The sequence below is a fragment of the Theobroma umbraticum genome, unplaced genomic scaffold, assembly GCF_002168275.2.
Source record: "Theobroma umbraticum cultivar Fairchild unplaced genomic scaffold, ASM216827v3 scaffold_147.0, whole genome shotgun sequence".
NCBI lineage: Eukaryota > Viridiplantae > Streptophyta > Magnoliopsida > Malvales > Malvaceae > Theobroma > Theobroma umbraticum.
In genome coordinates, this window is record NW_018397259.1 from 4,165,715 (window position 1) to 4,188,060 (window position 22,346).

General features: G+C 35.1%; 4 protein-coding genes across 4 annotated transcripts in view; 2 read left to right on the top strand and 2 right to left on the bottom strand.

The window, feature by feature from the left end:
- Positions 1-1,440: 1,440 nt before the first annotated feature.
- On the top strand, positions 1,441-2,422 carry LOC110415560 (Late embryogenesis abundant (LEA) hydroxyproline-rich glycoprotein family). Its single transcript, XM_021427249.1, has one exon. The coding sequence runs from the start codon at positions 1,509-1,511 to the stop codon at positions 2,253-2,255; it is 747 nt and encodes a 248-aa protein (XP_021282924.1). The 5' UTR covers positions 1,441-1,508; the 3' UTR covers positions 2,256-2,422.
- Positions 2,423-3,495: 1,073 nt separating this feature from the next.
- Positions 3,496-8,759, bottom strand: LOC110415994 (uncharacterized). The gene is made up of 4 exons (XM_021427811.2): positions 8,311-8,759; positions 7,017-7,848; positions 5,407-5,573; positions 3,496-3,869 (listed from the first exon to the last, which is right to left on the bottom strand). The coding sequence occupies exons 1-4, from the start codon at positions 8,502-8,504 to the stop codon at positions 3,662-3,664; spliced, it is 1,401 nt and encodes a 466-aa protein (XP_021283486.1). The 5' UTR covers positions 8,505-8,759; the 3' UTR covers positions 3,496-3,661.
- Positions 8,760-10,152: 1,393 nt separating this feature from the next.
- PARC6 (plastid division protein) lies at positions 10,153-17,382 on the bottom strand. Its single transcript, XM_021426608.1, has 11 exons — positions 16,693-17,382; positions 16,473-16,610; positions 15,561-15,665; positions 15,344-15,466; positions 14,601-14,969; positions 14,383-14,478; positions 14,132-14,251; positions 12,578-12,643; positions 11,724-12,512; positions 10,859-11,049; positions 10,153-10,566 (listed from the first exon to the last, which is right to left on the bottom strand). Exons 1-11 carry the CDS (start codon positions 17,107-17,109, stop codon positions 10,482-10,484), a joined length of 2,499 nt encoding a protein of 832 aa, XP_021282283.1. The 5' UTR covers positions 17,110-17,382; the 3' UTR covers positions 10,153-10,481.
- A 145-nt stretch (positions 17,383-17,527) lies between these two features.
- The window catches only part of RHL1 (root hair initiation protein root hairless 1 (RHL1)), a 7,867-nt gene continuing 3,048 nt past the window's right edge, over positions 17,528-22,346 (top strand). Inside the window, exons 1-6 of the mRNA XM_089783309.1 lie at positions 17,528-18,168; positions 18,270-18,380; positions 19,358-19,444; positions 19,565-19,776; positions 20,413-20,528; positions 20,699-20,935. Coding sequence (XP_089639435.1) covers positions 17,851-18,168; positions 18,270-18,380; positions 19,358-19,444; positions 19,565-19,776; positions 20,413-20,528; positions 20,699-20,935 — 1,081 coding nt within the window. The 5' untranslated portion in view covers positions 17,528-17,850. The remainder of the gene's footprint in view (positions 18,169-18,269; positions 18,381-19,357; positions 19,445-19,564; positions 19,777-20,412; positions 20,529-20,698; positions 20,936-22,346) is intronic.

The following is a 22,346-nucleotide window of genomic DNA, read 5'->3' on the forward strand; positions in this document are numbered from 1 at the left end:
GTGCTATTATCTTTTAGTGATGGTTTTTGCTTCATCCCCTGTCTGCTTTGGGTATGGCTGATTGGGAGAGTGTTCAGCAGGTAGTTATGTATTTTCTTGAGTGACTAGCTGTGGTTTTGTTGGGGTTGTACAGGAAGTTGGATTGTAAATTGATGATATAGTATTAGGATGTAATGTTTCGTACAAAGGGTGGGATTGTGAGCATGAAGCTCTGTATAGGGTTGGATGGAATTGTTTTTATAGGGAGGGTAATGAAATTATCTGTGGCTTATAAAAAGAAAAAATATATTCGTTCATCTGTCAATCTTTGTGCTTCTGTCAAGAGTTGCGAGCTGCCTGCGAGAATAAAAGCATAATGCCTTCTAAAAGACGTATTTTAAAGTTTAAAACACTAAGTTCCAAATATATGTAAGGTAGATCAGAGACCTGGAAAGCTACCTGCGTTCTGACTTATAAGTCATAGTATGTGCTTAGATCTCCTTGATATCCATTTAGTAAGTTGAAATATTGCTGCAGGTGTTTCAACAAGTGTGAGTCTCAGCAATCAAGACATAAATGTACCTTGAGAAGCTAAGCTTAACACATTTTCTGCTTTCAATTAGTTCAAGCCATGGGCTCCCTGATCTCAAATGGTAGTGGTTGCCTAAGCATTAAGGAAGCATGTGGGCTTTTCGTAAGGCCTAAAACAGGGCAAGTTAACACAGGTCTTTTTTTGGGTGTGGACTTTTGGCTGCCCATATTAGATAGTATGAAAACTGAATTTCCCTTAAATTATCACTGTAAAGATTGACTGGGTACACATGGAAAACGACATTGGCTGCAACAAATGGTTCTTGAGATGCTGAATTTCCCTTATCATTGCTTCCTCCATTAATGAAGGAGTAAGTCACCTAAACAATCTATGAAATAGCAATGCGGTTGAGTTTGTAAGTATTTGCAGAATATATTCTGTTCCTAAGGTGCTGTATGATATACGAATACCATTCTCTTCCTTTCTCTCTTTCCCTTGGCCACTTTCTTGTAAACGAAGGTGAGAAAAATTATTCAAAATTTTTTGTCTAAACTTAAACAAAATATTGTAAAACGTCACTTTACAAAGCTTGGATCCTTCTCGGATTGTGCAAGCCCCAACTACAAACATCTAACAGGCTTGTAATGCACTTTGTAAAGCCTTATAAAACAGGGTTTGAATAAAATGAGTGTTACCTACAAGGAACAAAGGGTGCTTTCTTGTTACTTTAGCTGAACTACCCTATATGCTTTGCTTTTGTATATGTTGTTATTAGGTTAAGCAGGTTAGACTTTTGAAACCCAAAAGTTTCTGCTCCTTTAATGGACAAATCAAGACATACCACAGAAGCACATGTCTAGGTTGAAGGGCAAGTCATATAAGGAACCAAAAGTCAAATTGTTGTTATATATTATGACGCTTCCAAAGCATTGCCATGGCTTTCTCATATTAGTAGTGTTGAAACCTGTTTGAGGAAAGAAAACAAGAAAGAATAGTTATGACAGAGCAGCAGAAAATTCATCCCGTGGTGGATGTTGAAGCACCAGCTCCGACAGCGCCTTTGGTGCCTCCTGGCTCTGCTACATCGGAAAAAGGTAGCCCGGTTCAGCATCGGCTGCCACAACGTACCATTCCTGTGATTCACACAAGGCCACCAAAGAAGAGGAGCTGTTGTTGCAGGTGCATATGTTGGACAATTAGCCTCATTGTCCTCCTCTTGATAATCCTTGGTGCCACCGTTGGCATTCTCTACCTTGCCTTCCGCCCAAAACTACCCAAATACTCTATTGACAGCCTGAGAATAAGTGATTTGAGGCTCAACTTTGATATGACCTTGTATGCAAACTTCGACGTCCAGATCACAGCAAATAATCCCAACAAGAAAATCGGAATATACTACGAGCAAGGAGGGCAATTAAGCGTGTGGTATACACACTCAAAGCTGTGTCAAGGATCATTGCCGAAGTTCTACCAAGGTCACCAGAACATAACAAAGTTGGACTTGGTGTTAACAGGACAAACAGAGGCTGGAAGCACTTTGATGTCAGCCCTGCAAGAGCAGCAGCAAACAGGACAGATACCTCTGGATCTTAAGGTCGATGCCCCTGTAGCAATCAAACTAGGGAAGTTAAAGCTGAGGAAGGTGAGGATCTTGGGAGACTGCAACTTGGTGGTTGATAGTTTATCTGCTAACAATATCATCAGCATTAAAGCTAGTAACTGCAAGTTTAGATTGAAGCTTTAAATTCTTTTCTCTTAAGCATACTTTATACGTACTTAATATTCGACAGCTTCCCAGTTTTCTGATGGGGAAGGTCTTCGCCTTTTTTTTTTTCTTTTTTTTTTATATTTAGTGTGAAAATTTGTTATTGGCTTTTTGCACTGTATTGATATCATTCAAGCTATTTGCAGAAATACATCAGTTTAGATTTATGGGTGTTTTTATGAAAAATTTTTCTTCTGAGAATCAACCCCGCACCTGAGGCTAGGCATAAAAGAAAATTAACTGAATGAGTAAAATGGTCAAAAGGATTGCTCTTCTACTGCAGTGTAAGTAGGTTACCAACCTGGTTTCCCTTTGACAAACCACAAGCAGAAATCATCCTGGCATATTTTTCATCTAGAGAATGTTAGAGGACTAGGCTCGGTAAAGTACTACCGCAAGTCAGTGAAAAGTCAATCAAAGATTTAATTCTAGTTTAGCTTAGGGTTTAGTTATAATTCATCAACAATTACCTTCCATCTCGGCATCCCTGCCTTGTAAGAGTACAAAATTGTAAATGGTAATAAACTCTTAGATATCATCAATATTCAATAACCAAAACATAAAGTAAGGATATCAAAACAAAATTTAAGCTTCACATGGTATAACACTAGGACATCTGTTTTGTGATGAAGTAAGCATTTTGTTAATAGAAATGATTAACGAACTGGAATATTTCGATCCCTGTATCCCGTCTGTTAATTATCAAATGAAAAGCCAAATACACACATTTAAACACACAGGAAAAACACATTCATACTAATATTTATTGGCGATTTACTACGACAACAAATAGGCACATTGACAATATTTTAGAGGTTCCCAAATTTTTTTTATGATACACACCATACTACTCCCATTCTTGCATTAATTATTAACATGTAACCATCTCAAACTTGTTACTCTAACAAGCAAGGTGCATGACTAGTAACAACACATCCAGGAGTTACTTAGGTGTGAGAAATAATGGAGTGTGATCATGATTCATGAGCTTGCTAGCAAGCATGTGTTCTGCCAGATATCTGAAACATGTGAAGTAATGGGCAAGTGTGCAACTAAAAGGGCTTTGTAAATTATTAGTGCAAATTCCAAAGCTTCTTCTGTGGCCAACCATAATATGAGACAATGATAATAACATAAAAGGCTAATGTCTGTTACGGCAATTTGTTAAAATCTATCAGTCTCTATCTGATGGGCTATCAGAGGTCATCTTTCCTTAATATGTTCTCCAAATATGACTTTCATTAATTGAAACAGCCTACTGTAAGTGAAAATGCGAGTTTGCTCTACCATATACAAGACATAGCTGACAACTGTACAGATAGCCCTAGAACACTTTAACGAAAAATGGATTTCCTCTGCCTAGCATGTCTCACTGGTTACCATGGCTAGTTACCAGTTAATGCCTGTGGTCTATGCTCAATGGTAAACAAAGACATCCCAGTCTGTGCAACTGCTCTCACAAATGCCATATTTGCAGTCAAAGTCGGAGCATGCCAGTAATCACCAGTTCCAAACACAATCTTGTTTTTCAGTGCCAGCTTTCTTGTAGTTGGTAGGCCTATAAGTCGTTCTGAAGGGCTATCTCGCACAATCCTGTAACAGTTCACACATACAAAAATGTTGAGAAAAGTCAAATTCTAAATTCAAGAAAATCTGGAATTAGGATCTTTATTTGATCTATACCAATTTAGTACCTGAATTAACCCAGAATAGATATTATTGTTTTCATTTTAAGTTTCTCAAGGGATAGAAGTTTGTTTGGTTTTAGTTTATCCTCTTCCCCTTATTTTTAAGCATTGGGTGTTCTGGTAATCCTACAATTGCTTAAAGATTTTGAGTCTAAGGGTTGTGCTCTAAGTTTTACTTATGTGTATATGCTTTTCTTATGGTTTAGGAGTTCCTTTAAGTCAATTTTGGTTCTAGGAATAAGATTGTTATAGCCCTAGATATAAAGCTTGTAACTTATTTCATGAAAAGAAAACTATTACCTGAGTTTTTTTTATCCCAGCACTGTTGCACTTTGCAAATCTAAATCAATAAACGTTAGATATGACTCCTAGAGAAGCCTTGGTGTAATTCTAACTATTTTTCTTCTTTATTGATATTTCTGTTGCTTTAATTGAGATTTCATATTTGAAACCAGATTTGGTGCTAGTTTGATTTGCTACCACAACCTAAATACCCCATCCCTTAGTTAAATCCTTACACTCGCATCAGATTACTATCAAAGTAAACCCTTCATAAGGAACCATTCCTCCTACTTTGACGTGTACTGTCACAGTATGAGGACTGCCCTAAATAGCTCTCTAAATCCTCGATTTCTCGGCCCAGGTTGACCTTACAGTAAATCCAAACTGAACCTAATTATTCGTATAATTTCGCATCTTTTTACCACCAGTAACCCTAGAAATTAACCACAAAAGCCCTAATCAGCCCAGTTTCCTACATGAGTACCAAGGTCTTGTAAATATAGGGTAACTTCTAGCTATCTTACATCAAAATCCTATCGAGATTAGTGCTAGAAGTTACGGACCACTTGATATGCATTGATACAAAATAAAGACTTAACTTCAGCAAGTAGAATTGTTAGCCATAGAAATGATTACATCTGATTTTAAATCAGATTTATGCAATTTCTAGCAGTAAAGCAAGGGAAAAAGGCATGAATCGGACAATGCTTGTCTTAATCATAAATCCCAGTAAGAATGTTGACAAAGAAACACTACTGACTGTATAGTCTTAATTCATTTGGATGGTATTAAGGCACTGGTAAAACAAGCCAGTTCGTTACTGTTACTAATAACTAAACTTGACCCAACAAATTATATTCAATAAAGGATTCAATTTCTAAAACATTTTTCTTAAGGATTTGTGATATCAAATCTTACCGGGATTTATGATTAACATTTGAACAATTATGGCAACCTATAGATTACCTGTTAGCCTGGGAGGGTTGAAATGAGAAATAAATAGGGAAAAAATGACATCTTTTGACAATAATTTCACATAAAAACAAAATTAGAAAGACAGAGATCATGCTATCAAAGAACCTCCAAGTGATGACAAGCACAATATGCCAATTAGTTTCCCTACTTTGCAATATCTTAGTAACAGTAATCAGAAAACTCACAGGAGGCATTTCAGTAGCTGATCAGCTCTGCTCTTCTCATTACCTCCTCCACACATCAATACTAACTCCTTGAACTCTGAAAGAACACTTTCACATATGATGCCTCTCTTTCCAGATGTAGCCACACTCAGGTCTGCATGTATTGGGTTCTGAATTTCAGACATTGCCTGGCAAGAGATACAAACCTTACTGCAACTGATCTAAGTCTAATATAAACTACCCCTTAAAAGGCATAAAAACAAATTATGTCTATGTTAACAATAACATAAGTGAAAAGTCAGCATCATAAAGTCCAAAATGTCTATTCAAAGAAAAAGGGAAAATTTATGCTTATCACTCAAAATCACTTTTTCTTTACCCTCTTTGTGGGAAGGCACTTGGGGGAGTTACGTTGAGTAAGACCCAGACAGTGATGTAGCATATATCAGCACCAGCCCACATGGTTTTTGTATTAGGCAGGCTATAATTTAAAGAACTAGGTTATTTAGACCCAGCTACAATTTAATGAACTAGGTTATATAGGGTTTGTAATTTTGGTAGGAAAGGCAGAAAGCATCTGCAAATTCATTGGGGTGGGTGAGGTTAAGATTGATGACAAATTAGGAGCTGAAAATGACAGTTCTGGTTGCTTAAAATTCTGCACAGCAGCAGAAAATAATATCATGGATTTTTTTGAATACTTAATTAGCACGACAAGATTTTGTGATGCAAAGAAGACAAAGATATGAAGGATACTGGAATTATTCCATTGCTCTGAGCAGTAATTCAAGTTACTACCATAAATGCAAATTGGTAAAGAAGAAGAATTCCCAAACCAGATACAAGCTTACTAAATTAACAAGGAAATCAACTGTAACATGATTGCAGGATAGGTATTACATGGGGTAAGACTTGCCAGTCATATGACTTCCATGGGCACTTTCCATTGGAACAAACCTATCTCCTCCAATGTTTAGAGATGTAAGTCTCATAGAAGTAGCCTCAGGTTTCCAAAGATAAGTATATACTTTAACTACGGAAACGATGAGCAAAGAGTCTGCCATTACTAATAGCTTCATTACTAAATATTGTGGAAAAAGATGGACAGAGAAAGTGCGAGAATGCTTTCTTCTTTTGTCCCAGTGGAGACATGCTTCACCTAGAGGCTAGAGGTCAACAAGAAAATTGAACATTTCTTTAACCTTATCATTTAATGGGTTGGGTGGGGGTGAGGAGATATAACCATCTGATATGGCCACAGTGAGCCAACTCCTACCGTTGTAATTAATTTCACAAGAAATGTTCCTCAGTCATTCCTCATCTTTAAAATAATGTATAGCCCAACACATGAACAAGTGCAAGCAAGTGATTAGCAAACTTCACTCCACAAATAAACAAAATTTTCGTCAGACATTTTATACACACACATATTGAACCTTCAAGAAACATAGATTTCAACCTAGAATTCATGCCTAGAAACTATTTTAGGCTATCTAACTTTCATGGGGAAATGCAAAGACAGGAGGAAAAAATTTTATGTTATTAATTTGGATCAATTTGCATCATCAAGATTCTTAAAATTATGTGCCATGAAACAATAGAAAGACTTATAACTTGAATGAAAATTTTACCTGTGCAATCACAAATTCATAATTTCCCTTGAACCGATGCCGCAGTTCAACCTCTGGTTTTTTCAAAAGTTCCTTTGCACAACCATTGCTGATTCCTGATACAAGGGCTATCAAAGCTGTTGTATCAAAGTTTACAAAATCATCCTCACCAGGGAACTCCTCCACCTTAGTGGACCCCACCTTTTTCATTTGTGAAACAAGAGCAGAAAAAGAATTGCCTAAGCCCAAGTTTAGATGCGCATCGCTTCCTTGACACTCAGGAGGCAAAACATTCACAAACGGATCTTTTGTCCCATGTTCAGAACTCGCCGCATCATCCACAACACAATCAACCTTAATTTCAAGTATACATGTCTCTTTATACGACCTCGGAATTACATTAATCCATTCACCTTCAAATTCCTCACAGAAATCAAAATCAGAGTCAGAGAACTCCAGTGCTAGCTTGGAGGCCCCAAATTCATCCTTGAGCTTCTGATGAATAAAGTTTGTGAGTCCATTTGAAAAGAAGAGGACAATAGAGAAGGGTCTTAAGGTGTTGGTTGACTGTGCTGCATCAAGGACTTTTTGAATTCTAGACTTAAAACCCTTGGTTTTCTTACTTGGATACCAAGAAATGTAGTTTGGGTTTCTATCAGAAACAATAATCCAAACTGGGTTCTTATTGAGAGTACATACAATATGGACATGGATGGGATTGGAAGAAGAAGAAGAATCGGTTTTATTGGTATTTGAAAATGGAAGTGGAAGTGGCTTGCAAACACGGGAAACTGCAGTTAAGAAAGGTTGTTGAAGAATGTGGACAACGGCTTCCAGGTGCCCAATGTTGACACTGTTCATTCCAACACAAGACAATGAAATCCTTTGTTAATTTTTAGCTTATTATTAATGCTATGCATAATTGTTACTTTTTCCATTTCTACTTCTCGGTTTTCACGTTTTAAGATACTCTTTGATTGTTGCTTTTGTTATTTATCTTTTTAATTTGGTTCTCAAAGCCAAAAAGCGACTTTTTTTTTTAAAGGGATTATTTAGATACAAAAGTAAATATACTATTTTTGAATAAAAAAAACAAATTTTTTATTTTTTTGGATAATAAGATGCAGGATTTTATGTAACAATGTATGCGACCACTTACTCATTTTAATCAAATAAGCTTCTACATGTTTTTACCATTTTTTAGCTTTCAATATCTGCAACTGTTGAGGAAGTAAAAACATAAATAGCAGAGCTGAATATTAGTAATAAGAATATGAAAAATGATTGCAATTACAGAAAGGAGGAGGAGTTGAACCTGAGAGGTTGAGAAGAGGTTGGATTGGGAAAGCGAGAGAGAAAAGAGAGCTCGGAATGGGCCAACTTGGAGAGGGTGTGCTTGCAAGGTTGGGTGATGGTGATGCCCAAAGAGTCTATTTTCTCTATCAACACTCGGCATCTCTTCTTCGCCGCTTCCACCTCCTCCTCCTCCCGATTGCCTTGATAATTCATGCCAACTATCCCAAACCCAAAATCCAAACTTTGGGTAATGTTACTTCTTCTTCTTCCTTTTTTTCCCCTAATTTATACTTAATTTACAAATGTAACGAAAGATTAAAATTGTTAAGTACCATTGGGTAACTAAGATGTGATGATGAGAGACAGAGAGAAAGAGGGTAGAGAATGTGAGTGAAAAACCCAGGAAAGTCTTTCCGGGATAATTACTTAAACCCCCCTTCAACAACGTCCATTGTTGCTGAATCTTTTCTTTATCCATTACATTATTTTCCACTTTGTTAAAGAATACCAATCAGAAAAAAAATAAAATTAATTATAGCTCAGGATAAATGCTCTGATCGTATATATGTATTACATGAAATAAGATGATATTTGGTTCTTTATAATATAATTTGATTACAAGTAATATAAGTGTAAAAAAAATAATATTATAGTATTTAATATATAAGTAAAATAATAATTAAAATATAAAAAAAATAACATTACAGTTTTTAATTTATAAGTACTTTATTAAAATAAAATATTAATTTTTAAAATTTTTTTTATTTATTAAAATATAAATTTAATAAATTTATATTTTTTATTATTAATTTTTATATAATACCACCTCTTAAATATATTTTTAATTACATATATTTTATTTTTATTTTTTATTATAATCTTATATATTTTATTTTTATATATTTAATATAATTTTTATATTATATATTTTATTTTAAATTTTTTTCTTGTATTGTATAAATATTAATTTTTTATATTTTATTTTATTTTTTAATTTTTATATTATATATTTTATTTTAATATTTTTTATTTTAATTATAATATTACAAAATATTTTTAACAAAGTAATAAAGTTGAAAAGTAAAAATATCTTTAAAAACATTACAGAGTGTAATGTAATGTGATTACATTGATTTTGAATTACAATCACGTTACATCCTTTGACTATAATGTGATTGCATTGCAATCTAATATTACAATGATTTGTTATAAAATAAACACTATAATGTGATTTAATTAGACACATTACAAGAAATGTGCTTCAACTTCTCTCATACCAAACGCTATTAAGATTTAAGTAACTTAAAACTCGATTTTGCTGCATTGAATAAAGAGAGACCTACGTCTTGTTATTTTGACTATTTCATCCATAAATAAAAACATTTAAGTTGATTTGAATTTATTTTAATTTTATTATTTATTATGAAAATTTTATATTAATAAAAATTTAAATATACTTTAATATTACTTGTTATGGATACACAATTCTAACTCAAAAAAACAAAATATGACAAACACTAATATTTCAAATCTTATTTTTCTCTAGTTTTAATATATATATATATATATATATATATATATTACGGGCCAGTTATGTAGTTTTAGAAAGTGTTTTCATTTCCTTTTCTCCATATTTACATTATAAATGATCAATGAAAACAAAATTACATTCAGTAATCCTTGTTTTCTAATTTTCTGTACAATTGATGAATTATTAAGAAGGCTTTTCCAACTCTTTAACCACATTTGGGACACCTTAATTTGCCAAATTTATTAATTTACCTTATCTAGTTAGCTTATTGATCATACTTGTAATGTTAATGAAACTGGAAGACAAAACATTTTAAAAAACGAACTGAGCTCCATTTTCACTACTCATACATCCCTTATATAACCCCAAGTCTGCTAAACTCGCATTTACAATGAAAGAATTGATATTAGGTTCTCAAAGGTTTCTCGACATTTACAAACTGTTATCTGTTAGAATCAAGGCAATGGCAATCCCTACCACTAATGAGATGCGACGGCTCACCAAACTCAAATTTCATCACAAGCCTGCCTGCCTTGGAGATCTGCTTTTAAAGTAGCAGGTTTCATCCTCAGGGCAAAGTTTCAAGACTAGAAACTAAGTTAAGAGAAGATCAGTGGTCAAATGGTCGTGGCTTCTTCTACAATTTTCAGAATGCTGTATCACGATGGCGTTTCAATGTCACCTCCGCAAAATTTCCATGATCCATCATCCTGCCTTTTAAGAATATAATGGATTTTATAAGTGCTGCAATCAAAAGAAAAAACAACTTAGTCGTAAGATTAGTAAAAACAGTCTCAAGTGTTGGTTTTCAGGAAAGTTTAAGTAAAATTTAACGGGTTGGTTGAAGAGACAAATTATACACGTAATGCAGGAATGTAGCTGCAATTTAATGTTAACGCATCAGCAGTGGACATCTAGAAATTATCCGTCTGCATCCTTTCAAAGCTGTGTAATTCTTAATCCAATGGATAGCTGTATACAGCAACATTACAATCTGAGCTCCAACAATGCATTAAGCCAAGGAGGTTCTGCTCACCTGTAATAATTAGGATTCTTTGGCTGAGATTCGTCAACAAGCTCTGCTGCTTCCTCTAGGAGAGCCTCAATTTCAGCCATCTCCCCAGCATTTCTATCCATCAGAATGTCAGCTCGCAGAATGGTCAAATGCAGCAAAACAAATCTCCAATAACAACATCTAGCTCTTGCTGCATCAGCCAAAGCTTTCCACTGCAGACCAATTATGTGAAACAAAAAGCCAAAGGGTTCAGCTATGAAGAGTTGCTTCCACATTCAGGAATAGAATCTTGAGATAAATATACCAATATCTTTCCACATAATGAATTCAAAGATTGTGCAAAGGTTTAGATTTCGATTTTAAAAACTCTGAACTGGTTTAATCTTGATTTTGATTTGAGCTAATCTTTGCTTAGTAAGAACTCAAAAGTATAAATTTCGAGTGGATTCAATAAATTTCTTTGACTTTGACTTTTAAAGTGCTCTAAATGTTTATTTTCCTCACTGAATTGAAATCATGTTTAATTTGACCACCTCAACGAACATGAAAACAAAGAATAATTTCAGTATTCCCCTGCAGCTAGTGAAACAGGCAACTAAACTGCAGGTAGTTAGATATCATCAATATATAATGTCTGTAACCCTAGTATTTCTCAAGAAGCAACATTCATATTTCCCAAATAGTACACTGGTGGCAAAATGATTTATCATATATAAAGCACACACTCATGTTCAAGAACAGACACTTCTTTTTCCCCTTCTTATCCTCCCTTCTGGGGTTCAGGTCGGTAAGGCAGGGAGACTAAAGGGAAGTTTCACTGTAATATTATCTTACTGCTGACATAACAAAAGCATAAAATTGAATGAAACCATTCAATAGATTTTACCTGATTTAGCATCGACTCATCAAGGGCTTCAGAAAGACAATTAACCTGATGGTTAGGTCCCAGAGCTTCAGCTTTAATCGCTTGCCATTGCCTGACAACAGCTTCAGCTTCTTCTACAGACATTTGCTTCCTGTCCACTGCTGTAATGGAGGTTGACAAACTAGCAGGAAGGCAGGAACTTTGTAAATTCCTAGCATCTGAAGGGTTCCAGAATTGAACCTTAGCCAATTCCAAAAGTTTAGATATCCTGCCACCAATACCACTTCCCTTGATATGAGCAGAGCCTACATCGTAATCTAAGGAAGAATCTCCTTTACAGGTAATGGAGCTTATGTTCATATGTGGTTTACTGGAGGCCCATATTGACATGTGCCTGACCCCACTTAATCTCATTCCTGATAGCTTAAAGCTAGTGAAAAAAATGCACCCTAATACAGCAACAAAAGTTAAACCCTCAGTCACATTCCTCTGGAACAACCAGCTTTCCCAAGCTTTATTCTGGTTTACTCCAAAATTTCTTTTCAATTGAACAGATGCTGCAGTAACATTGCTTCCACTGCTATTGTCACCAGGTACCAATGAGCTCTGCAAATCAGTTGGTGCTAATTGTTTAACAGTTGACGTGATATGTAGAGAAGATTTCATACGGGGAAGAGAATCCTTGAAGTCTCGCCTCTCCGATGCAAGAGCTGTAGATAGTGATCTATGGCTTAGATTGGCCATGGTTTGAGGAGCTTCTTTATTTTTCCTGATCCCTGGAGCTTTCCTTTCTCCACCAAAATAGTTAGCCTGCAGATAAATACACATGTTAAGACTTCCCTGTTAATCTGATAGGTCAATCATTTTGCTCTTACCAAAGATGGAGAACAATCTCTTGTATCAGGAAACAGAGAAAGCACAGCATCCTTCAGCCACATTTCCTGATTAAGTTCACCAGGCAGTTTGATATTAGAGAATGCATCAATCTTGAAGATAAACAAGAAGTTTACACAATATGAAGGGATAGTATGGAACACAGTCCAACTAGCACTACAATCATGACTGTTCTAAAGTACAGAACCTTACCAAATACTAGTCTTCAAGTCATAAAATAGGAAAAGAAACAATAATACGAGAACATGAAATAACATGGCCCATGGCTTGAATTTGTACACATTCAACAGTTTTAAATTCATGTGCTCTACAAAAGCAAGAATCAAGCCCTTTTCTATGTCATGGGATCAGCCACATGGGAACATAATGTCATATTGTGCTTTATTAAGAACCATATCTAGATATTAAGCACTAAGTCATTCTTTACAGTTTCCTCTCATCTCTTCATCGGTCTATCCTTCCCCCGTTTGGACTGAATATTCTCCATTAAATCACATAATCAAAAAGGAGCATTTAGGCCTTTGTCCCACAGGACCATCTCTTCATCAGACTACCCTTCCCCCTTTTCGAATGAACATTCTCCATTAAATTGCATAATCAAAATGGAGCATTTAGCCCTTTGTCCCACATGACCAAACCAACTTAAACATGTCTCCCTTGTTTTACGCTCAATGATTGCTATTCCCACCAGTTCCTGAATGCACAGCACTCATTCCTAATTATATATTGTCTTTTAAATCCAAATATTCTTTTTGTAGATCCTCATTTTCACTACTTTCATCCTTTGCTTAACCACCCAAAATTCAATAGCATCAAGCGCTGCTGGTCTTATTACTATCATGCAAAACTTTACCTTAAGCTTAAGAGGCATTTGCTGCCACACAAGTGTCAAGTCCACACTAAATTTCTCTATTTCACCTATCATGTTTGAATCCTATGTTTTCATGATAGAGCCAAGATACTAAAACAGCTCATTTTGCACTATATCATTTTCTCCAATTTTAACACTTGCTTAATTGCCATCCTTCCTTTGCTGAACTTTCATTTCATACATACTTAACTGAAGACTTTTGATTATATGGCTCAAGCATTAATCCTGGCTCCCATCTCATTAACCAAATTAATGTCATCTGCAAAAGCATACACCAATGTATAGCTTCTTGAATATGCCCAATAAATTCATCAATCACCAAAGAAAATAGGTAAAAGCTCAAAGCTGATCATTGTTGCAAACCTATTGCTAGTGACAAATGCTATGATCACCCCTCCACGAGTCTTTACACAACTCACTACTCCATTTTATGTATCCTTCACAGCCTGAATATAAAACAGACTCCTCAATTGTCCAAAAAACTTTCTTAGCATACATATAAGCACCATTTGATAGTAAATTCAAAACAACTAATGATAAATGAAAATGCGAACATCCACCTAGAAAAGAATCTATTAAACATATATGACCTCCTAACAGTTGAAACTGAGTATCAACTGCAGCCTCAGATGCATATGTGAAGCATGAGATAGTTTAAACTTACCAATGATGAATTTGTACTAGAACTGCCTCTTATCTCCTTCCCTGTGATAGAATTTTTGGGAGCAGGATTTGAACTTGATTCAAGCAGTTGAAGCTTTTCAATAACCTCAGCCTCACTTCCCTAGTAGCCAACATATGCATTTTATAAATATTTCAATGAAGAAATATTCCAGCTTCCAAGTAGACAAAACTTTCAATTTCTACAGTAATTTAATGAAACATTAGATAAAAGGGAGGAGAAAAAATCTATACCTGTCCAAGAAGGAACAAGCAGAAAGCCTCCTCAAGCTTCAGATCATTACCCTCAGATGTTATCAAACACTCACATATAGTTTTTGCTTTGTTAATCTACACAAATATAGTAAAAAGTGACATTAATAAGAAAGAATTAACAGCACACAGTCTCCCCACCCGACCACTTCCACAGAAAATCAAAGTTATTTAGAGACCAAACAGAATGAAGAAATTACCAAGTCAGTTTGACTGCTTGAAAATCCAAGAGCAATATGAGCAATCAATGCCATGTAGAAACAAGTAAAATCAATAACAACCCTTTGATTCTGTGATTCAATTGATTTCTTATTCTTCCTTGAAATTGCTAAATCATCCCAGGGAAGAATATCAATTATTTCTGAGGCCCACAGCCTACTAAGTGCTTGGCTCAAGAAGCTTGACCAATCTTGAACCTGGCAAGATGTTTCTACATCAAGCCCCTGTCTGAGCAGTTCACGCAGGGCTGCAATTGCTCCTCGTCGCCTGTCAGCATTTTCAGGTGACTGAGGCAAGCTTAATAATTCCAACGTGCATGCAGGTGCAAGCTCCTCCAAAGATTCTTCTATCTAAAAGCCATGGTCAATAAATTTCATGTAAACAGAAGGCTGTGACAAAAACCCTTGAGTAATAAGGATGGTATAAAATTACATGCTGACTAAATGCGGCACCTATCCTCCCAACAATATTGCAGTCATCAGTATCAGCTGAATATTTAAGTTCTTAACCATCAGATGAATTCATTAGAAATTTCGGGTTGCTTTAATTGTGTTTACTTTATGTCTGTTACAAACTGTATGCTACTAAGTACTCTCAGTGAACATTGTCATTTACACAAATGAAACCAAGAGGATGCCTATTACAGACTGAACCAAAGCCAATCTTAGCAAATCCTTGAATATGTAAGGTGGAGGCCAAAGGACAAAATAGAAATGAGAATAACCTGAGATAACAATGTCATTTGTCGAAGAGATTTTGTACTCCTCAGAAGACATTGAGCACGAGCAAGAGCTTCAAATCCTTCAAACACCTTGTTCTTTTCGAAGCCAGTCTTTGCAATTGAACACTTCAAGAAAGCGCCTATGATAAGAAAAGTAGGCATAGCAAAGCCGATGTTAAAGCTAGTAAAAGCTGCTGAGCTCTTCGCCTATTTGGCTTACCTCAGCTAGTGCCATCGATAGAACCAAATCATGAATATATGGCTTAGCATCTGGACGCTGAACAGCTGCCCTCCCAATTTCCAGAACGAGCTTCTCTTCTCCTACCTGATTCAGAAGAAACCCATATCCGACAATCTTTCCAAGCTAACAATGTCGTTTTATTTAAGGATTTTTTTGGTGAATGCCTTTGCTACTTAATTTTTGCTTCCAAAAGCTAAAAAAAAGAGTAGTAAATTTGGATGCAAAAGCAAATAAGATTTTTGAATAACAACATGTTAAAGTCGAGACTTTTGGAATAACAAAATGAAGGAAATTGCTTTTCTGTGGAACAATTATATATGAATATCTGTTACATTTTAGCTATTTTCCCTTTTGTTTATCAAATATGATTTGCTATATACAATTTACTTCTACTTTTTAGCAAATTTTGAAGGAAGAAACTGTAAATAGAAAAAAGCAACAACTAAACAACTCTTAAGGTTTCAATAGTTTACTACTTTTCGCTTCCTCAAAAATTGTTTCAAAGCAAAAGCACAAAATAAAAATTTAAAATCAGTACTTGATTTACAATGAGCAAATGACTAAAACATAACACAAATTCAAACAAAATAACTGACCTTGAACACTAATTTTCTTAATTTTCAAAAATATTAGTACTTGCTTTTACATGCAATTTTTTTTTATTTTACTTTATGATTCAATTGCAAAAAAAAAAAAAGGAAGAAAAACCAACATTAAAACTAAGCCCATACAAATTAAACCTTGAATTACAAAAGAGAAGACAATTAGGCAAAATTTCTCTAAATGATTAAGAATATCTCCTAAATACTCTAAATAATTAACAATATCTCCTAAATTATAACAACTAAAAAATGGGGAAAAAAAGTAGAAAAAGCATAAAACATAATGCACCTCTTGAAGAAGGCAAAGAGCAGCAGGCAACCAACGCCATGGAATTCGAAGTGAAGATTTCGGTGGAATCTTTTCTTTCACATTTCCAGCGTATTCTATTTCGAAAAGCAGCTTATCCCTCATATCCATCAAAACTTCCTACAAAGAAGAAAAAACCATAACCAACAAACAAAAATCAATATAAAGGTACAAAACGGCCTCTACAACTGTCGTTTGTTACCTGACGAGAAACGAGAACATCCATAGTGTAGCCATCGTCTACCTCAGCGCTCTTCAAATTCATCACCGACTTCACAATCTCGTCTTTCTCAGCTTGACTCGAAACGCCGATCAGCTGGTAACAACTCACGGGGATATCTACGGCAGCGGTTCCGGTGACGGTTGCAGTGCGGGAGGAGGAAAAGGAGGAAGAAGAGGAAACCAGCACGTTCTCCACAATGCCGATGCGAGTGTCGATAGCGCTGGATCTCCAGCGGTTTCTCACAGTGGGAAAGGGACAGCCGTTAGATTTGATTAGGGTTTCGAACCCTAAAATCTCACTCTGATTAGAGCTTCGAGTGAAGAAGAAACAACAAGAACAAGAAGATGAAGGAATAATTGGAGCCAAAGTTACATTACCCAGTGCCATTTCCCACATAAAGAAGAAGAAAAACACCCAATTGATTACATGAATGCAATTTCTCAAAGCTTTTTGATTATTTTGCTGTAATATCGATGTGAGGATCCTAGATTGGATTTTCAGTTATGGTTATGGAGTACCGTTGCTTTGCTCTTTTTCCCTTTTTCTTTTACAAAATGGAAAAGGAACATTAGGATAATGTATTACTGCCTAAAACTAACGTATTTAGACTAAACAATACATTAGAATTAAACCAAACAATGATTTGATAAACTTTTTGGACAATATGTTTGTAAATACTTGATTTGGACTCTGAATTTATTATTTTTTTAAAAAATTTTATTTTTAATATATAATATTATATAAAAATTAATAAAAATAATTAAAATAATTATATTACGTGAATAAAAATAAAAATAATTTCATATGCTCTAGAAAGTTGGATTGGGTAACTCAAGACACATTTCAATCTTATTGTTGTAACTTCTAAATGGGGTAATGGGCAACAAATATTGACCAAAATTATTTACTACAAAAGGAAATTTGTTTTTTTGTTAGAAAGGAAGTTGTAATTAGCATAAATAAAAAAATTCAAAAAAAAATGTTTAGGCCAAAAAGGGGGTGGGCTTGCATTGCATCGCGAGAGGGCTGAAGAAGGCAGCAAAAATAATTGGAACTTCCCGCCTTGACCACAAGGTGCAGCGAAATCAGTGAAAAAGCAACACTGTTTTCGATTTCCAAATCCCAATCGGGAGAGAAATGGTGCGTGCTTCCTCTTCAAAGAAGCCGCCGATTGCAGAGACCGCTGAAGCCACAGAGCGGAAAAGACTGAAGAAATTAGCTTTGAAAAACAACTTAGTTTCCGACACAGCGGCCACTCCCAAGTCTTTTGTTCCTCTCAGCCCATCGAAGCTAGTAATGAAGCACCATGGCAAAGATATTCTCAGGAAATCTCAAAGGAAAAACCGTTTCCTTTTCTCCTTTCCCGGACTCCTTGCTCCCATTTCTGGTGGCAAGATCGGCGAGCTCAAGAATTTGGGCTCCAAAAACCCTATCCTCTACCTTGATTTCCCTCAGGTTTTGAAATTTTGATTCCAAAACATTTTTGTTCAATTTGTTTAGGGATTTCATAAAATCTAATTTTGGAAATTGTTTGATTTTTTATTTTTTGGTTTCAGGGTCAAATGAAGTTGTTTGGGACAATTGTGTATCCGAAGAACAGGTATTTGACTTTGCTGTTCTCTCGTGGGGGAAAGAACGTTATGTGTGAGGATTATTTTGACAACATGGTTCGTTCTGCTTTTTTTCTTTTTTACCCTTTTGTTTATTTTATTAGTAGTTTCTGTTCTGGAATTTATTGGTGAATCTGATTCTGTACCAAGTTAGGAAATGGTGTTTTTTTAATAAAATTTCTTTAATTCTTTTCACATATTGAGATGAATTGGGTTTAGGATATGCAACGGAAGGTAGTTCTTTCTCTTTCCATAAACCTTACATCCTGTCATGTTCGATGTTTGAACTGGAGCTTCAAGTTGAAAGTCCCGACTTCCAACTATTACAGTGTATCTTCGGGACATTAGGAAATCTGACAGCATCTATGTTACATGGACTTTTCACTTTATTCAAATGTACCTGTCCGACAATTCTTGGACAATTCACTATTCATATGAATATGACGCTTTAATCTTCAAAATTAATGTAAAATCTTTTGAAAAAAATGGCGTACCCGGGTCTGACACCCTTTCCGGAGTCCATGTAACATAGGACAACATGGATAGATAATTTCAACAATAAGCTTCAAAACTCATTAGGATTTTATATCCCTAGAGTGGATAGTGTTTGGTATGCTTGAGGAAAATGCATTTCCTAATAAGCTGTAGTTCTTTCTAGGTGTATGTTACTTTTAGTTTTTCATTTTCATGGGCATTGCCAGATGACAAAAGAAAAGTTAGTAAGGTCTGTTCATTTTTTTTGTCTACACCCTCTTCTATGTAGAGCAAATAACATGCTCTAGTTTCGTGTACGTATAAACTGCAGGCTTCCAGTTTCTCCTTGGTTGAGTGGTCAACAGTATGATCCCTTGATGCCATTGGGATCAATATGTAAAAATTGTCTTTCATGTGAAAGTTCCAGGCCTTTTAAGTTTGACAATATATTATTCTTTCTTTGCCTCATGATTCATTGTGGGTTCCAAACACTTATATTCATTGCTTTATGGCTTTTGGAGCATATTTCTTCATCATCACTGGAAATGTGATTATTCCAGATTGTATTCTCTGATGCATGGTGGATTGGAAAAAAAGATGAGAACCCAGAAGAAGCCCGACTTGATTTTCCAAAGGAACTATGTCAGGTTGGTTTCTTTTTGTAATAGTTTCTCTGGTTTGAATGCTTAATTTCCTCTATGTGTTTCATTTGACTTGCAGAGTAAGCTCCCTTATTAATCTTTGTCTCAGTTCATTGCCGGTTTCAGGGACAGCAGATGGAATATGACTTTAAAGGTGGTGCAGGGGTGGAATCTGTTAGCAAGCAAGAGACTCCTAGAACAGAAATAAAACAGTTTGAAATAGAGTCCCTTGATAATGACTCTGGAGATGCTTTATCAGATGATGACAATGACTTGACAACTAAGATGGAAGTGACGCCAACTAGGCACTCTACAAGAAATGCTGGAAAAAGATTCAAGTACAATTCAAACTGTTTTATTTTATTTTACATTCAGTATTTTTTATTGAAAGATGTCCGTATTTATCCTCATCCTTGTATCTGAGAAATATTGGGCTGTATTGACTCATTGTGAATTTATGATTGTAGAAATAAGTCTTTTCATGGTGGATTCAATTGATAGGATGTTTGTCAACTATCAATTTGGAAGTAGTGGAACTTAGAAATGATTTCTTTCCCTGCAGCTCATTTATCAGGAGGGCTACAGTTGTTCTTTTCTCTTATGGTGATATATCATAATGACTGACCCGTAAACCAGATCTTAATCTACTAAAATTTTGGTGTCTGTATAAAGTAAGAGTCATGAACAGTGCTATTGAGTACTAATACTCTAAAATCAGAGCCCATAGAACACATGACCCATCACATAAGTTTGTTGATTGAGGTTCCTTAGGATTGTCATGCACTTCTGTTGACATTTGTTGAGTATCAATGTTTAATTTTGTTGTTCTTTATATTGAGGTCGTATTGAAGCTTCTTGTCCATAATCTCTCTTTTCTAAGTTATTCATGTATTAAGCTTAAGAGTTCTGTCTATGTTAACATCTATATATTAGAGGTTTAGAAAGTTATATTCATCTTTGGTGTATTAATTTAGATTTGTTGAGGCTTCTTCTGAGGATGACCCTATCAGAAGTGATGCCGAACCATCAGATGGAGAAGAGAAGAAAGTTGGCAAGAAACTTGATTTAACTGAAAATGATACCATTGGAAATATCCTTTTGTAATGTATCTTGCTTATTTTGCATTATTTAATTCCATATTCCTGTTGCAGCACTGCTGCAGGTCAGGATGTTGACTTTTAAAGCTTCATTTTTTCCCTATATTTAATCACTTAAATTATTACTTTGCATCTGGTTTTTGGTTCCTTAATTGATAGTTACAGACTATTAGTTCTGCTCCTCTGGTCCTTAGGTCTGATTCTGCAGAAGATAGTCAGATCTCCGAACAAATTCAAACTTCTCTAACCTCAGCGTCCAAGTCTAGAAAAATATCTAAGTCAACTGTTACAGTGACTAAATCAAAGGAAAACTCAAAGGCAAATCGTGGTTCACTTGTCCAACCTACCATATCTACATTATTTAAAAAAGTGGAAGAAAAGGTATGGCAAATGATGATTAGTAGGATACAGATCTAATTTATTTTTGGAATGCACATTTCTTATTTATCATCAGTGCGTGCACTTCTGTTTTAGTTAGTCTGTTAGGAGCTTTTATTTCTTTTTTTTTTATTTTTCTTAATTGCGAATCTGGGTTTTCTGCAAAGGAGAGAGAAAATTGTGGTTTGTTCAAAATGCTAACAAGTATTATATTTCTTCTTCTACCTTTAATAGAGATTTTTAACATCTCTATCATATCCAGTTAGGACGAAAAACTTTTTTTGCTTGTATCCATAACACAGATTGTAAAAATTTCTATCTGAACCCAGTAGGCATCAGCAAGAAATAGGAGAAAATGCATGCTTGCCATTAGATGGCACTAAAATCTAACATACCATAATGAATGGAAAGGCATTAACTGTTGTTAAATATTTTAGGTTTTATTTCCAAGGGAGCTCTAAAGATAATGGAACATATGATAAGTGCATTCGAGCAGTCCTACAAGTTCTAAACTAGTTTTGTCTTATGGTTTTAGGGGCAGAAAAAGAGTCTTTTATCAGCCCCATTTTGTACAAATTTTGAACTCTATAATAGTTGAAAGTATATAAAAGTGTAGGTATGCTAGTAAAAGTATAAAAGTTAAGGAGTGCATGCAAGTATTAAATGAAGTTTTATTAAGCTTTACAGATTGCTCTTTGGATGAGTTTGTTCTTTTTTCTTGAAATACATGAACTGAGCATCTAGCATTTCTGTGTAAGATCATGTTTAAAATTTTTTGCTGTATTCTTGCTTGGGGAAAGAAAAGAACGGTCTTGACTAATCTTGAGCAATCCACATCTATGCATTTAGATGCTTTTAGAAGGATTGTATCCCTCCAGGTGCTCGACATTGTTCAATAACTAAGCTTCCCTATGAATGCAGTCAAAAATGTCAAATATTATCTAATATTATCTTCCTCTTAAGTCAATGATTTGCTTCTAGACAAGCTGTGTTTTGCATAACCATCTATACTCATGCACTTCAATTCGGATAATGATAGTTGATTTTTGTAATTAACAAAGGGTGTTGAAGTATGGAAGTGTATGTGAATACCGTGCAGTGTACAAGGGAACCTTAAACAAATATATGAAGTGTGTTTTGTGCATATATCACTTTATAATCACATGTCAAGTTCAACCATGCCAAATCAAACTTCTGATCAGGTGAAAAGTTGAATTTTGTAATTGTCAAAGTTGCATGAGGTTATCTAAGGAAGTATTTACTTATGGCAAGCATTGTATGCCATTGCCATGATATTAATGATGTTAGCATTTTGTGTGGTATATCTGTGCAAATTGCTGGGTGGATATTTGCAAGGGACTCTGATACCTTTTCTCCTCCTTTTGGGTGAGTAATAGTTCCGAGACTGGAATCAAAGTCTCTCTCTCTCTCTC

Excerpts from the sequence above, each read along its gene's own strand:
- LOC110415560 (XM_021427249.1), top strand. The coding sequence starts at position 1,509 with ATGACAGAGCAGCAGAAAATTCATCCCGTGGTGGATGTTGAAGCACCA.
- LOC110415994 (XM_021427811.2), bottom strand. The coding sequence starts at position 8,504 with ATGAATTATCAAGGCAATCGGGAGGAGGAGGAGGTGGAAGCGGCGAAG. Across the intron at positions 7,849-8,310 it reads ACCTCTTCTCAACCTCTCAG|TGTCAACATTGGGCACCTGG; the intron begins GTTCAACTCCTC and ends TGGAATGAACAG. Across the intron at positions 5,574-7,016 it reads ATGAATTTGTGATTGCACAG|GCAATGTCTGAAATTCAGAA; the intron begins GTAAAATTTTCA and ends ATCTCTTGCCAG.
- PARC6 (XM_021426608.1), bottom strand. The coding sequence starts at position 17,109 with ATGTGGGAAATGGCACTGGGTAATGTAACTTTGGCTCCAATTATTCCT. Across the intron at positions 15,666-16,472 it reads CTCTTTGCCTTCTTCAAGAG|GTAGGAGAAGAGAAGCTCGT; the intron begins GTGCATTATGTT and ends CTTCTGAATCAG. Across the intron at positions 11,050-11,723 it reads ATGAGTCGATGCTAAATCAG|TGGAAAGCTTTGGCTGATGC; the intron begins GTAAAATCTATT and ends ATTGGTCTGCAG.